The sequence below is a fragment of the Conger conger genome, chromosome 2 (assembly GCF_963514075.1).
Source record: "Conger conger chromosome 2, fConCon1.1, whole genome shotgun sequence".
NCBI classification, from domain to species: domain Eukaryota; kingdom Metazoa; phylum Chordata; class Actinopteri; order Anguilliformes; family Congridae; genus Conger; species Conger conger.
In genome coordinates, this window is record NC_083761.1 from 72,038,497 (window position 1) to 72,053,660 (window position 15,164).

Here is a 15,164-nt window from a genome sequence, read left to right on the forward strand (position 1 = left end):
TACCAATGTATCGAAATGGCCAGTTGTTGTTCAGTGCCATTTATTTACGGTATTTATCATTGTATACGAAAGAAAACCATAAGTGCCAATATTAGCAAGACAAAAGCACAATACAAATACCAAATGATGATATAAGAGGAAGTCAGACAAGCAAGTATGCCTTTGATTTGTTCTTTTTTATTTATCTCTTTATATCATTTTAAATATTTTTCTTAAAAAAATTGTCAATATTTGTTTTCAATGCTGAAATGCTATAGCAATCACAGTTTAATGTAACAGGGTCTTGTAATTTGCTCATCATTTTAGAAAGCTGGTCCATTTTCAGTCGTATAGTACCTTGAAACTGAACAACATAGAAAAGGGGTGTGGCTCAAAGTATCACAAATCAGGATCAAAACATATAACGTTTCTTCATATAACGTTATTGCTGATGTTTTGTCATTCATATCACCTTCTTCCTTCATTCATATCATCTAAACGTAAAGTAATTTCAAATGCAACACGTTTTGTTTGTTGAATTTGAACCAGCTATTTAAATACAAATTCTATTAACATTAATGTTTTAATTAATATGATATTAATATTATTTAATAAAAAAAACCTTCTATATCTTCTAGATAAAAGTTCACAAAATGACTAACTTTTGACTATGACTATGTCTATGAAATGATGGTTCTATAAATTACAAAAGCTATTAAAATATCCATGTATTATTACATTACATTATTGGCATTTGGAAGACGCTCTTATCCAGAGCAACATACAGTTGATTAGACCAAGCAGGAGACAATCCTCCCCTAGCTGTGCAGATCTTATTGTGGCTACACTGGGATTCAAACCCCCAACCTTGCCTGTCCCAGTCATGTACCTTAACCTATTAACCTATTATATTAATATTACATATAATCAGCACATGGGGTGAATGCCATATTGTGTTTAGTAAGTGCATTAAAATACCAATCTTTTTATAAATTATCTTGCATACATAAACATTAAAAAAATTCCAAGACAAAATATAACATTAAATTCACTTGTTTAGAAGATAAAATACAGTGGAGAAGAAAACAAATACAAACAGATTTAAACTTTAATTCCATGACAAGAATACAGAGATACAAAAGATTGAGACTGAGCTTCCTGTGCAATACGATTAAAATATGAAATTATATAAAACTATCTTGTTCAGTTAAAGTAAAGTGCATAGGGTCCTTAAAAAAAGTTTACAAAAATACAATATCCATCCAACCTGTTGCCAACCTATCGCAGGGCACACACACCATTCATTCATACCTGTGGGCAGTTTCGACTCTCTAATTAGCCTAACCAGCATGTCTTTGGACTGTGGGAGGAAACCGCAAAACCCAGAGGAAATCCACACATAAATGTGGAGAAGAAACGAACATCACATAGTGTATAATAATAAATAAATAATGAGGAAGATATTTCACTGACCCCTGCGACCCTGTTCAGGATAAGCGGGTTCAGATAATGGATGGATGGATGGGATATTTCACTGACTATTCCTTTTATTATTATTTCCTACAATGGGACACTGCCAATCATCTTAGTGTGACTGTGGAAGATCATTTGTAGGGTAATCTGACAGAGATTCCCAGCTCTTATTCAATGGCGAAGGAGCATATTAAGCTGTTGTTGCACAAAAGAAGCACATGTTCATCAGTGAGATACTTTCATTTGGGGTAGTAATATTGCCCCCATGGCTGACCAGCACATTGTCTTATTGACTGTGGTAGTGACACAGCTATTTTGCCGTTTATGGATACACTCGACTGATCACAAACACACATCACCACATGTATAATTTAGGGTCCCATTTGCATTTTGATTTTATAGCATGAGACTGAAGTACAGATTGAGAGCTACAAAATGAGGTATCACTCGCCGAGATTGACCAAACACTTCGGCAATAATGTTCAATACAGCATTGTTTTTTTGCAAACTGCAGTTTTGAGAAATCAGCCCTTTTCATATATTTTGCATACATTCTCAGCATAAAATCAACTTTCTGAAAAGGAATTGGTGCTTTACATGGCTAAATTTGGTTTGTGCTTTACTCAGGATCAGTAAGTTAATTTAGAATTCATAGTGCTGAAATAAAATTAAAACATTTAATAAAAATCATAAAATGATACATTAATTAATACATTTCTAGAATATATTAAAAAAATCAATAATAATTCAAATAAAAGCATTAATTTAGTGGTGAAAAGGCAGAAAAAAATGATCTGCCAATCATTGCAATGTCATTTCAGCGTTCTGTGACTTCAACACATTAGCAGTTGCTCTCCTTATTGTTTTATATCAATGGTATCAATGGTGTGTTCAAAGTGGACCTGCCCTCATCTTCACCTACTCTGCTCTGGCTGACAAGCTGTCCCAGTAGGAGGACTAATGGCTGCTGATAATTAAGAAATCCTTCCAATTGTTCTTAGGGAAGGTCGTGGAGGTTTTATTGCATTTGAATGGTTGGATGACGAACTGGAAGGACTACATGGAGATAGAGGGGAGAGATTTACCACATCTAATTAAAATACATTACAATACATTTACCGCACTTAATTAAAATGTAATGATGTAATCTCTAAAAAAGTAAATGTTTTCAAATGTACTGTACTCGGACTACTAGCATTTTAATTTTCTGATAAAGTAATCCAGATTACATGCAGTCTGTTACTACCCAACACTGCCTACGGTACAACGAGACTCAAAGAATTTCCAGGCTTTAGCCCATACAGCCAGAATGCTGGTCTCACAGGTGAGGCAAACTGCACCTCTACAGTGTGTAACAGAATCATGTTGTCTGTCGCACTGTAAAAGGACAAGACACCACCCTCCATATCCAGCATAATTCTGACCTTACTGGGACAGCCATGTTTAACATGCTCACTGTTGCTGTTATGCCAGAAGCACAGCTTACTAGAGCTCCACTCCAGGCACCAGGAGCTGGGGGTGCGACCCAGCTTGTCTCCGTGGCCCAGATTAGGGTAGGCCACGCCGATGGCCCAGCCTACGCTCTGGGACGTGTCCACCTCCCAGTAATGCACCCCGCTGCTGAACTCCTGGTCTGCCATCACCTGGCTGATGCCGAAGTGGTCAGGCCGCGACAGGGGCCGTCGCCCTTGGCACAACCTCTGCACGTTGACCCTGCGGTTCTGGTCGGAGAAGACAAGGTTCTTGTGCGCTAGGTGAGGACTAAATGAAAGACGCTCCAAACCTGGAGGACACAGGAGGGAAGACACACATGTACCATACTGAATGCTGTAGACACAAAGGTACTTTTTTTAAAAGACTATAGAAATTTAAATCATGTAAGCGCGCTATAACACATTTGCAGTGATAGACGAGACGAAGTATAGGGGATTCTTCAAATGGAAATTCCTTACAGATATTCTGAAGTATTTTTTCACACAGCAAGTGGTCAGTGTGTGGAATAGCTTGCCAGTTCATGTAGTGGAGGCAGAAACACTGGGGGTTTTCAAGACCAGGCTTGATACAGTGTAGGATTTTATTCAGCTTTTAGGCAATTTAGGCAGTAGGTACACTTAGGGGTAGGAAAAGGCTATCATTGCTGGGCTGAATGGCCTGTTTTTGCCATTATGTTATGTTATGTTATGTGTACTCTAGGCATCTGCACTTTTTTGTCCAAAATCAAAGCACAAATCCAAACCAAACGACACTGTATACATATACATTACAGCAGTGTGGTGTGCTGCTGTAGCCGACACTCACAATCATTGAGTGCAGCTGAAGGCCCTGCTTCCTCTGCCCCTGTCTCCAGCTCCATGGATACAACCTGAGCTTCACTCTGTGATTCTGATTGGCCTCCTGTAATGACACAACATACTCTGTCATCATTATTACAAAACACACAGGCCTGTGGCAGCAATCATGATGGTGGTGGTGATGATGATCCTGATGATGACGATTCTTTTTATTATTATTACAGGAGACTGTGTTTAAGCCTCCAACAGGTGACTTCATTATGCTGATCAATCACTGGTAAGAGGTGGAATACCTCTGTTCGGCATGGGGAGGTAAACAGTGGAATTAGGTATAACGGAAGTATCGTTCCCAAAACATCTGCTTTACCTCCCTATTGGGAGTGTTATTTACATTCCTGCATTCCCTCCCTGCTCACAGGCTCAGTCTGTCTGTTCATGTAGTGGGTGTGGTGGTTATGGCACACTGTGCTGTGGTTCCCATCAGACAAGTAAGCTCTTTTCCTCCTGGAAAATCCCCACGCAGCCCACTGGTGTCAGGGAGAGTACAAAAATATCCTTGTGCCTTCTGACGATTGGTCACTAAAGCAGAGCTACACGCACCATAATCAGATTTGAACAGCTGTGAAATTACCATCAAAACGATATTAATGTAGGTCATCATTTCTTCATGTCACCACAGAACATCACCAACATTGTACCTTCAAGCTGAGATGGAGTGATGGTATGCTCAGGTGTCTGCTCGTCATCCGGTTGTTGCCATGCAACAGGGGATGGCTCCGCTGGGAGCTGATTTGCACTCAGGCTGTCGCCCACATTTTGCCCCTTGTCAACATCCTGGGAAGGGATGTCTAACTAATTAAGGGACAGAGAAATTAGGTTGTCAGTCAATGCTCTGTACAATAAGTAGCCCACAACAAGCACTTGCAAACAGCAAACAACAAATAAAAACAGTGCAAGCTTAGAGTAGCCTACACAATGGCTGGACAATGACAAATTCACACAAGTGAATTAGCTCATACATCTATAGTGTCTACTACAGAAAGCCAACTGAAAATAATAGCAGGCTGGGTTACTTTTGAGACGGTATTGAATTGTTATGCGACTGATCGAAGACATAGCCTACCTGCGGTAGCTGACTAAGGGCGTGAGTCAAACATTCCAGCCCTAGCCTGAGGCTGCTTGTCATGTTGTCGAGTGGCTCCTCGGGTAGTTCGCTTGGTTCATACCGGAGTGAATTCTTGCTCTCGGATAAAAAGGTACCCAGACTTACGAAATCATTTGATGCCGAGGTAACTCCCTGAAATACAGTTTCGCGAAACCACATTAGATTTAATTGTAGGCTACGTCATTAGATACAGACCTAAGTTAAAATCTGGTCTCCAGATGGTAGAATAAACTGATGGACTAGCAGGCTATATAGGCTGGTCAGCTGGTCGATCAGTTAAACGCGTCAAAAACACAGTTTAAACTACACCATCTAAGGCTGGGCTAATTTTTAGCACTTTCGCTTTTACTTACTTTTCTTTGGTGCTTGGTTTTACGTTTTTTGGAAATAATGTCATCCATCCTCTTAATTTCTGATGTCAAGTCTGTTAGTTTCCTCTTTAGGGTCTGCTGTAAATCAAGACGCTCTGTGAATATCAGTATATTGTCGCAAAAGCAGCATTCGGGGGCGATGTGTCCAATTTCGTAAAAAAAAAACGAAAGTTACTAACAGTGACCAATTTCAAGAACGTAAAGCGCTTTATCTTACCAAATTATGCTCAATTCCGTCTCCGTCTTCTGGGTTCAAGTCTTCATATTCGCTAATATCCTCCGACGTCTTTCGATCGACAATTTTGACAATTTCACATAGAGTTATATTTTTCTGCGGTTTATACGCTTTGTGAAATGGTTCCCTGCACTCTGGGCAGTTTCTATTATTTCCTTCGCATTGAGTCTTCAAGCACTGCAAACAATAATTGTGTTTTCCACAAGATGATGTTGCGGGGTTTTTAAAAATGTCAAAACAAATCGGACAGCTAAGACTTTTCTCTAAAGCCATAATGTAATGCGTTTGCTGAGATTCCATTTCTGTTTGTGCCATAGTCAATGGGGAAACCGAAACTGTAACTAATGCAGCTCTGGCTCAATTTCCCAGGAAGCATTACTGCCACCTACTGAATGTATTGAATCATCTTCTCTTGCTTCTTTATTTAAATTTTTTATGTATAAAAAACATTCCTGATCTCACATTATTTACTATTTCTCTATTTCCAAGGTCTCTGACTCCCACCAAACCCTTTCGCCAAAAAGCGCTGAATCGCATTCCCATTCACATCAGTCCATCCATCCATCCATCCATTATCTTAACCCGCTTATCCTGAACAGGGTCACAGGGGGGCTGGAGCCTATCCCAGCATACATCGGGCGAAAGGCAGGAATACACCCTGGACAGGTCGCCAGGTCACAGGGCACAGACACCATTCACTCACACATTCATACACTCATACACTCATACACTCATACACACGGGCAATTTAGACTCTCCAATCCGCCTAACCTGCATGTCTTTGGACGGTGGGAGGAAACTGGAGTACCCAGAGGAAACCCACGCAGACACGGGGAGAACATGCAAACTCCACACAGAGAGGCCCCGGCCGACGGGGATTCAAACCCAGGACCTCCTTGCTGTGAGGCGGCAGTGCTACCCACTGCACCATCCGTGCCGCCTCCATTCACATCAGTGCAGAATGTAAATAACACCCACAGATCATGTGTGTTGCGAAACAGTTGTGAAAATTTTTTTTTTCTTTCATTGAAATAGATTTAATTGGAAAATGCTGTTTACATTACCCATCATTGTTTCATTTGGGACAAAATCAAAATATGTGCATGTAAATGTAGCCAGTGATGGATAGGCTGGCTTATATAAGTGGATTCTTCATCACTCTGGTCAGCAGCTGTGACCTTTGTACTGACTAACATTTAACTAACTATTTTCAGTCAAAAAGAAAAGTATAAAAATGTAAAATCTAGTTTTAATGCCAAACACACATGTATTGTACAAGCACATGAACAAAAACAGTATTTCAAAATATATTTCAAGTAACATCCTTACCACACTCCAAAAAGTACAGATAAAAATACTCTGATGCACTGTCAAAACTCTCCCATTTTAATACTGCATTGGAGAGTAACTGATTTGATTTCATAATACTACCTGGCATTTTATAGGCATATATAGACAAATATTCCTCCACTGAAACCAATTTGAACATAATGTACACATATCGTATTAGGTGCGAAACTAAAAAACAAGTTTCCTAAATAAAAGAGAAAGTATAGCACTGACAAATCTGTCAATCTAAGTGAATCTTCCTCAGACACACACACCTGATCTTTGGCAAATCTGAGCATATTCCAGTGTATAATACCCTTCAGTATATATGAATGGATATGCTCATATCAATGGAATTTATTTTAAGATCATGATACTCTTATGTATAGACAGGGGACATTGTGTAGGCCTGTTCTTTTGTCTATGACGCTAAACATCCCAAAACTATTTTCCAACAGTGCATCAATGGCGATCCACATGTGAATTTATGGAAACGCCAGCTGTAGGTTTGGCCAAGCTGACACACTTAAAACCACAAGATGAAGTGGGACAGTATGTATACTACTGAAAGTACCAATTTGTGTCAGTGTAGTAGCTTGTCTCCCGACATGAGAACGTTCACGTTACCAGTTCATAGTGTCTCCGAAATATGATTCCTCCAAATCCTGTGTGTCCTCTGTACCAGAGCAGGGAGCTTTCTGGGAGTGAGTAAGTATTGAAGAGTAGGTCTTTTTCTTGTTCTCCCCCTTTCTTCCATCTTTTTATTCTGCTTCTTGTCTTTTTTTTATTTCTGCTGTTATTTCCTCCTGTTCATATTGGCCTCAGCTGCAATAGCAGAAACACAGATGAATGGAGATGAGACGTAGTGGGTAGAGCAGCAGTCTCCTTGTGCTAAGGAGTGACAAGCATGCGATACCCACAATTCCCTTATTAGGTGGCCATGTAGCACAATGGTTAATGAACTGGGTGTGTAACGTACAATGGTTGTAGTTTTATTCCCAGGTAGGGGACTGCCATTGTAATATATACAGTGGGAGCAATAATTATTTGATCCCTTGCTGATTTTGTAGGTTTGCCCACTTACAAAGAATGGAACTGTGTAGAATTTTTTATTCATACGTACATTTTAACATTGAGAGACAGAATATCACAAAATAATCCACAGTAACATATACATTTTATAAATTGAATATCATATTTTCACATGAAATAAGTATTTGATCCCCTACCAATCAGCAATAATTCTGGCTCGCACAGACCAGTTAGTTTCCATTAAGAAGCACTCCTAATCTCAACTCATTTCCCAAAACACCTGTGTCAACTCGTTACATTGTTATGTAGCTGTATAAAAGACACCTGTCCACACAATCAATCCGATTCCAACGTTTCCACCAGACAAAGGAGCTGTCTAAGGACACCAGGGACAAAATTGTAGACCTGCACAAGGCTGGGATGGGCTACAAGAAAATAAGCAAGCAGCTTGGTGAGAAGTTAACAACTGTTGGAGCAATTATTAGAAAATGGAAGAAACACAAAGTCACCGCCAATCTCCCTCGGTCTGGGGCTCCACGCAAGATCTCACCTCATGGGATATCAATGATCATGAGAAAGGTCAGGGATCAGCCCAGTACTACACAGGAGGAGCTTGTTAATGACCTGAAGGCAGTTGGGACCACAGTCATGAAGAGAACCATCAGTAACACTACACCGTGAAGGATTAAAATCCTGCTGCGCACGCAAGGTTCCCAACTGCCTTCAGGTCATCTCCACAATGTCTCTCAATGTTAAAATGTACGTATGATTAAAAATTCTACACAGTTCCATTCTTTGTAAGTGGGCAAACCTACAAAATCAGCAAGGGATCAAATAATTATTGCTCCCACTGTAATTATGTACTATACACTCGCTGAACACTATTTATTAGACTAGAAATCTTTAATCTGTTAATGCAAAAATTAGAATATTAGCATTAACAAGCTGATGTACAGGTCTACCTAATATAGTGCTCACTGAGTGTATATATATATACACACACTCAGTGAGCACTATATTAGGTAGACCTGTACATCAGCTTGTTAATGCAAATATTCTAATTTTTGCATTAACAGATTATATATATATTTTACTCCAAAATAATCCATATGAACAAACATACATACATGTCTTGTATTCTGCTGCTGCTGGTAAAAACCATATGTTCTCCCAGCCACATGCATACCTCCCCCCTTCTCCAGCACTACCTATATTGCCTGATTAAAGTTTGTCTCCGCCGGGTGCATTTGGTTAACCGAATAACAGCCTCTCCTATAGTGCTTAAGGTGTGCCCCCTAGTGCCCAAAGATAATCAAACTATACAACTACAATAACCTACTAGAAATAATTAGTCAAATGGCTTCTACACTACGAAAATGTCCCTGACACAAAAACTACCTCATAGCTATATTAACAACAAAACATTTAAAAATTTAGTTGGTATCATTTGGTAAATAAACAGTCTTCATTTTAAAAATGTATGCATTGATTTATTTCATGAATTTTAAAGACTTTTTGTATTGTATATCTTGTAAACATTGTAAAAATAGCTAAAAATGGCTTGTCCCTGGGTAAAATATTTCTATTACAACAGGCTTTTAAGGAGAATGAAATCAAATTATCTGAAAACAAATTATACTTATGAAAAGCTTCAATTGTCAGTTAACCTATAATGCATGTATTTCATTCTTCACCTTTTTGGAATATTGAAAAAAAATAACATTTTAGTGCTGTCCCTGCGTTTTGCGTCAACCCTGTTACTTTGGATAAACACCCCCCTCAGGGACAATGGACTATCCCAAAAGTGACATAATTTTCAGGAAGTGATATCCTCTGCCTTTTATGAAGATGATGCCAAGCAGACAAGTAAGTGCTCCTCTCTTTTGATGGATTTTAATTGAGTTATGTTTAGTCTGACAGAAGGGGACAGTCATAGTGTGTCAATCTTGTTACCATGATATCATGTATTAAGAAGTTATTTCATGGAAAATTTAAATGTACATATAAACAAGCATATTAGCCTCTCTAGAATGCACACCATGTGGTGTCATTGTGTTAACCACAAGGCTAGTAATGGCTGCCCAAAACATATTTCGTCAACCCTGTTACCGTCAACCCTGTTACTATTAACCCTTTTCCTGCCATGTCCCAATGTTTACTGTGTGTTCAAAACCAGAATTATTTATACAATACATAATTTTTAATAATATTTATACAACAAATAGCATGTTTTGTCCCTAAATGTGTTTGTTGCATTTTTATTTTATAGCATGAAGTACTGAGACTGAAGTACAGATTGAGAGCTACAAAATGAGGTATCACTCGCCGAGATTGACCAAACACTTCGGCCATAATGTTCAATACAGCATTGTTTTTTCGCAAACCGCAGGTTTGAGAAATCAGCCCTTTTCATATATATTGCATACATTCTCAGCAGAAAATCAACTTTCTGAAAAGGAATTGGTGCTTTACATGGCTAGATTTGGTTTGTGCTTTACTCAGTATCAGTAAGTTCATTTAGTTCATCATAGTGCTGAAATAAAATTAATACATTTAATAAAAACCAGAAAATGATACATGAATTAATACATTTCTAGAATATAAAAATATATATAAATCAATAATAATTCACATAAAAGCATTAATTTAGTGGTAAGGCCTTGCCAATCATTGCAATGTCATTTCAGCGTTCTGTGACTTCAACACATTAGCAGTTGCTCTCCTTATTGTTTTATATCAATGGTATCAATGGTGTGTTCAAAGTGGACCTGCTCTCATCTTCACCTACTCTGCTCTGGCTGACAAGCTGTCCCAGTAGGAGGACTAATGGCTGCTGATAATTAAGAAATCCTTCCAATTGTTCTTAGGGAAGGTCGTGGAGGTTTTATTGCATTTGAATGGTTGGATGACGAAATGGAAGGACTACATGGAGATAGAGGGGAGGGATTTACCACATCTAATTAAAATACATAATATATTTACCGCACTTAATTAAAATGTAATGATGTAATCTCTAAAAAAAGTAAATGCATTTTATTTTCTGATAAAGTCATCCAGATTACATGTAGTCTGTTACTACCCAACACTGCCTACGGTACAACAAGACTCAAAGAATTTCCAGGCTTTAGCAGATACAGCCAGAACGCTGGTCTCACAGGTAAGGCAAACTGCACCTCTACAGTGTGTAACAGAATCATGTTGTCTGTCGCGCTGTAAAAGGTCAAGACACCACCCTCCATATCCAGCATAATTCTGACCTTACTGGGACAGCCATGTTTAACATGCTCACTGTTGTTGTTATGCCAGAAGCACAGCTCCCTAGAGTTCCACTCCAGGCACCAGGAGCTGGGGGTGCGACCCAGCAGCTCTCCGAGTCCCAGATTAGGGTAGGCCACGCCGATGGCCCAGCCTACGCTCTGGGACGTGTCCACCTCCCAGTAATGCACCCCCCTGCTGAACTCCTGGTCTGCCATCACCTGGCCGATGCCGGAGTGGTCAAGCCGCGAGTTGCCCGTGGCACAAGGTTGCCCGTGGCTCTGCACCTTGACCCTGCGGTTCTGGTCGGAGAAGACAAGGTTCTTGTGCGCTAGGTGAGGACTGAATGAAAGACGCTCCAAACCTGGAGGACACAGGAGGGAAGACACACATGTACCATACTGAATGCTGTAGACACAAAGGTACTTTTTAAAAAAGACTACAGAAATTTAAATCATGTAAGCGCGCTATAACACATTTGCAGTGATAGACGAGTGATTGGTTTTACATTTTTATATAACATTTTGGGTGAACGGTACTTTTACCTTTTACAGTTTTTAGCCTAAAGGAATATGGGGAAATATTGTTGGTTTAAATTGTCACAAAGGTCAACAAAGTACTATTTATTCATCTATTAAAAAATGAATTGCCTTGTGTCAAGTCAAGCTAATTGATTGAGATAACCACTCCCCACAAAAAAAACCCCTATCCCTGAGCAAATACTTCAATCAATATAGCTTTTATTTTTTGTAAACTGCCATAAACTGCAGAAATCTCCAATGATTTGTACGCAATGTACTGTTACAACTTGTTGTTCTGGGGACCGCACTATAAGAAGGACATAAAGGCACTAGAAAAGGTTCAGAGAAGGGCAACCAGATTGATTCCATGTATAAAAGATAAGAGTTACGAGGATAGACTAAGGATGCTTAATCTTAAACAATTTACTCCTAAACTAAAAGTTTAGTAAAAGAAGGCTTAGGGGGAATTTGATGAAGGCTTTTAAATTCATTAAAGGGATTAGCAAAGTGAAGTATAGGGGATTCTTCAAATGGAAATTCCTTACAGATATTCTGAAGTATTTTTTCATACAGCAAGTGGTCAATGTGTGGAATAGCTTGCCAGTGCATGTAGTGGAGGCAGAAACACTGGGGGTTTTCAAGACCAGGCTTGATACAGTGTAGGATTTTATTCAGCTTTTAGGCAATTTAGGCAGTAGGTACACTTAGGGGTAGGAAAAGGCTATCATTGCTGGGCTGAATGGCCTGTTTTTGCCATTATGTTATGTTATGTTATGTGTACTCTAGGCATCTGCACTTTTTATTTACGGCCCCTTGGAATAACTGAAGCACACAGCACACCACACCCCGGTCACTGGTATAATTGTCCAAAATCAAAGCACAAATCCAAACCAAACGACACTGTATACATATACATTACAGCAGTGTGGTGTGCTGCTGTAGCCGACACTCACAATCATTGAGTGCAGCTGAAGGCCCTGCTTCCTCTGCCCCTGTCTCCAGCTCCATGGATACAACCTGAGCTTCACTCTGTGATTCTGATTGGCCTCCTGTAATGACACAACATACTCTGTCATCATTATTACAAAACACACAGGCCTGTGGCAGCAATCATGATGGTGGTGGTGATGATGATCCTGATGATGACGATTCTTTTTATTATTATTACAGGAGACTGTGTTTAAGCCTCCAACAGGTGACTTCATTATGCTGATAAGAGGCGGAATACCTCTGTTCAGCATGGGGAGGAAAACAGACATGTGGCATTAGGATGGTCCTATTATGGAAGTTTATCACTATGAAAGGGAAAGCATTATGGGAGGCTTTTAGCCTATTTCGGTAATGTAAAAACGCGAAACATTATTTTTTACAATCTGAAATCCCATCGTCTTCAGTATATAGCTATGCATTTAAACCATGAAACACATACATTGCACCAAGATTTCAATGCTAAGTAGTTTGCTTATATTTAGCTTTCGCCACTCTATTTAATATGGATCGGTATACCGGAAGTATCTTTCCCAAAACATCCGCTTTACCACCCTATTGGGAGTGTTATTTAAATGGTAAATGGTTGGAATTTATATAGCGCCTTTATCCAAAGCGCTGTACAATTGATGCTTCTCATTCACCCATTCATACACACACTCACACACCAACGGCAATTGGCTGCCATGCAAGGTGCCGACCAGCTCGTCAGCACACTGCTCAGGGACACTTCGACACAACCCGGGCATGGGATAGAACTGGCAACCCTCCGACTGCCAGACGACTGCTCTTACTGCCTGAGCCATGTCGCCCCACCACATTCCTGCATTCCCTCCCAGCTCACAGGCTCAGTCTGTCTGTTCATGTAGTGGGTGTGGTGGTTATGGCACACTGTGCTGTGGTTCCCATCAGACAAGTAAGCTCTTTTCCTCCTGGAAAATCCCCACGCAGCCCACTGGTGTCAGGGAGAGTACAAAAATATCCTTGTGCCTTCTGACGATTGGTCACGAAAGCAGAGCTACACGCACCATAATCAGATTTGAACAGCCGTCAAAACAGTTTTAATGTAGGTCATATTTCTTTATGTCACCACAGAACATCACCAACATTGTACCTTCAAGCTGAGATGGAGTGATGGTATGCTCAGGTGTCTGCTCGTCATCCAGTTGTTGCCATGCAACAGGGGATGGCTCCGCTGGGAGCTGATTTGCACTCAGGCTGTCGCCCACATTTTGCCCCTTGTCAACATCCTGGGAAGGGATGTCTAACTAATTAAGGGACAGAGAAATTAGGTTGTCAGTCAATGCTCTGTACAATAAGTAGCCCACAACAAGCACTTGCAAACAGCAAACAACAAATAAAAACAGTGCAAGCTTAGAGTAGCCTACACAATGGCTGGACAATGACAAATTCACACAAGTGAATTAGCTCATACATCTATAGTGTCTACTACAGAAAGCCAACTGAAAATAATAGCAGGCTGGGTTACTTTTGAGACGGTATTGAATTGTTATGCGACTGATCGAAGACATAGCCTACCTGCGGTAGCTGATTGAGGGCGTGAGTCAAATATTCCAGCCCTAGCCTGAGGCTGTTTGTCATGTTGTCGAGTGGCTCCTCAGGTAGTTCGCTTGGTTCATACCGGAGTGAATTCTTGCTCTCGGATAAATGTTCAAAGGTACCCAGACTTACGAAATCATTTGATGCCGAGGTAACGTCCTGAAATACAGTTTCGGGAAACCACATTATATTTAATTGTAGGCTACATCATTAGATACAGACCTAAGTTCAAATCTGGTCTCCAGATGGTAAAATAAACTGATGGACTAGCAGGCTATATAGGCTGGTCAGCTGGTCGATCAGTTAAACGCGTCAAAAACACAGTTTAAACTAGCATGGCCATCTAAGGCTGGGCTCATTTTTAGCACTTTTGCTCTTACTTACTTTTCTTTGCTGCTTGGTTTTACGTTTTTTGGAAATAATGTCATCCATCCTCTTAATTTCTGATGTCAAGTCTGTTAGTTTCCTCTTTAGGGTCTGCTGTAAATCAAGACGCTCTGTGAATATCAATATATTGTCGCAAAAGCAACATTCGGGGGCGATGTGTCCAATTTCGTTAAAAAAAACTTAAGTCACTAACAGTGTCCAATTTCAAGAACGTAAGGCGCTTTATCTTACCAAATTATGCTCAATTCCGTCTCCGTCTTCTGGGTTCAAGTCTTCATATTCGCTAATATCATCCGAAGTCTTTCGATGGACAATTTTGACAATTTCACATAGAGTTATATTTTTCTGCGGTTTATACGCTTTGTGAAATGGTTCCCTGCACTCTGGGCAGTTTCTATTCTTTCCTTCGCATTGAGTATTCAAGCACTGCAAACAATAATTGTGTTTTCCACAAGATGATGTTGCGGGGTTTTTTAAAATGTCAAAACAAATCGGACAGTTAAGACTTTTCTCTAAAGCCATAATGAAATGCGTTTGCTGCGATTCCATTTCTGTTTGTGCCATAGTCAATGGGGAAAC

General features: G+C 39.9%; 2 protein-coding genes across 5 annotated transcripts; both read right to left on the reverse strand.

Moving 5' to 3' along the window:
• Positions 1-1,136: 1,136 nt before the first annotated feature.
• LOC133111984 (E3 ubiquitin/ISG15 ligase TRIM25-like) lies at positions 1,137-5,830 on the reverse strand. 3 transcript variants are annotated; one of them, XM_061222648.1, is made up of 6 exons: positions 5,497-5,830; positions 5,262-5,354; positions 4,867-5,040; positions 4,442-4,595; positions 3,751-3,846; positions 1,137-3,235 (listed from the first exon to the last, which is right to left on the reverse strand). In XM_061222648.1, the coding sequence occupies exons 1-6, from the start codon at positions 5,827-5,829 to the stop codon at positions 2,709-2,711; spliced, it is 1,377 nt and encodes a 458-aa protein (XP_061078632.1). In that variant the 5' UTR covers position 5,830; the 3' UTR covers positions 1,137-2,708. The 3 variants fall into 3 exon arrangements, with proteins under 3 accessions (XP_061078632.1, XP_061078627.1, XP_061078640.1); XM_061222643.1 differs by having other exon boundaries at positions 5,262-5,357; XM_061222656.1 differs by lacking the exon at positions 5,497-5,830 and having other exon boundaries at positions 5,262-5,480.
• Positions 5,831-9,262: 3,432 nt separating this feature from the next.
• On the reverse strand, positions 9,263-15,119 carry LOC133112004 (E3 ubiquitin/ISG15 ligase TRIM25-like). 2 transcript variants are annotated; one of them, XM_061222666.1, is made up of 6 exons: positions 14,817-15,119; positions 14,583-14,678; positions 14,178-14,357; positions 13,753-13,906; positions 12,605-12,700; positions 9,263-11,494 (listed from the first exon to the last, which is right to left on the reverse strand). In XM_061222666.1, the coding sequence occupies exons 1-6, from the start codon at positions 15,105-15,107 to the stop codon at positions 10,965-10,967; spliced, it is 1,347 nt and encodes a 448-aa protein (XP_061078650.1). In that variant the 5' UTR covers positions 15,108-15,119; the 3' UTR covers positions 9,263-10,964. The 2 variants fall into 2 exon arrangements, with proteins under 2 accessions (XP_061078650.1, XP_061078659.1); XM_061222675.1 differs by lacking the exon at positions 14,817-15,119 and having other exon boundaries at positions 14,583-14,702.
• Positions 15,120-15,164: the final 45 nt, after the last annotated feature.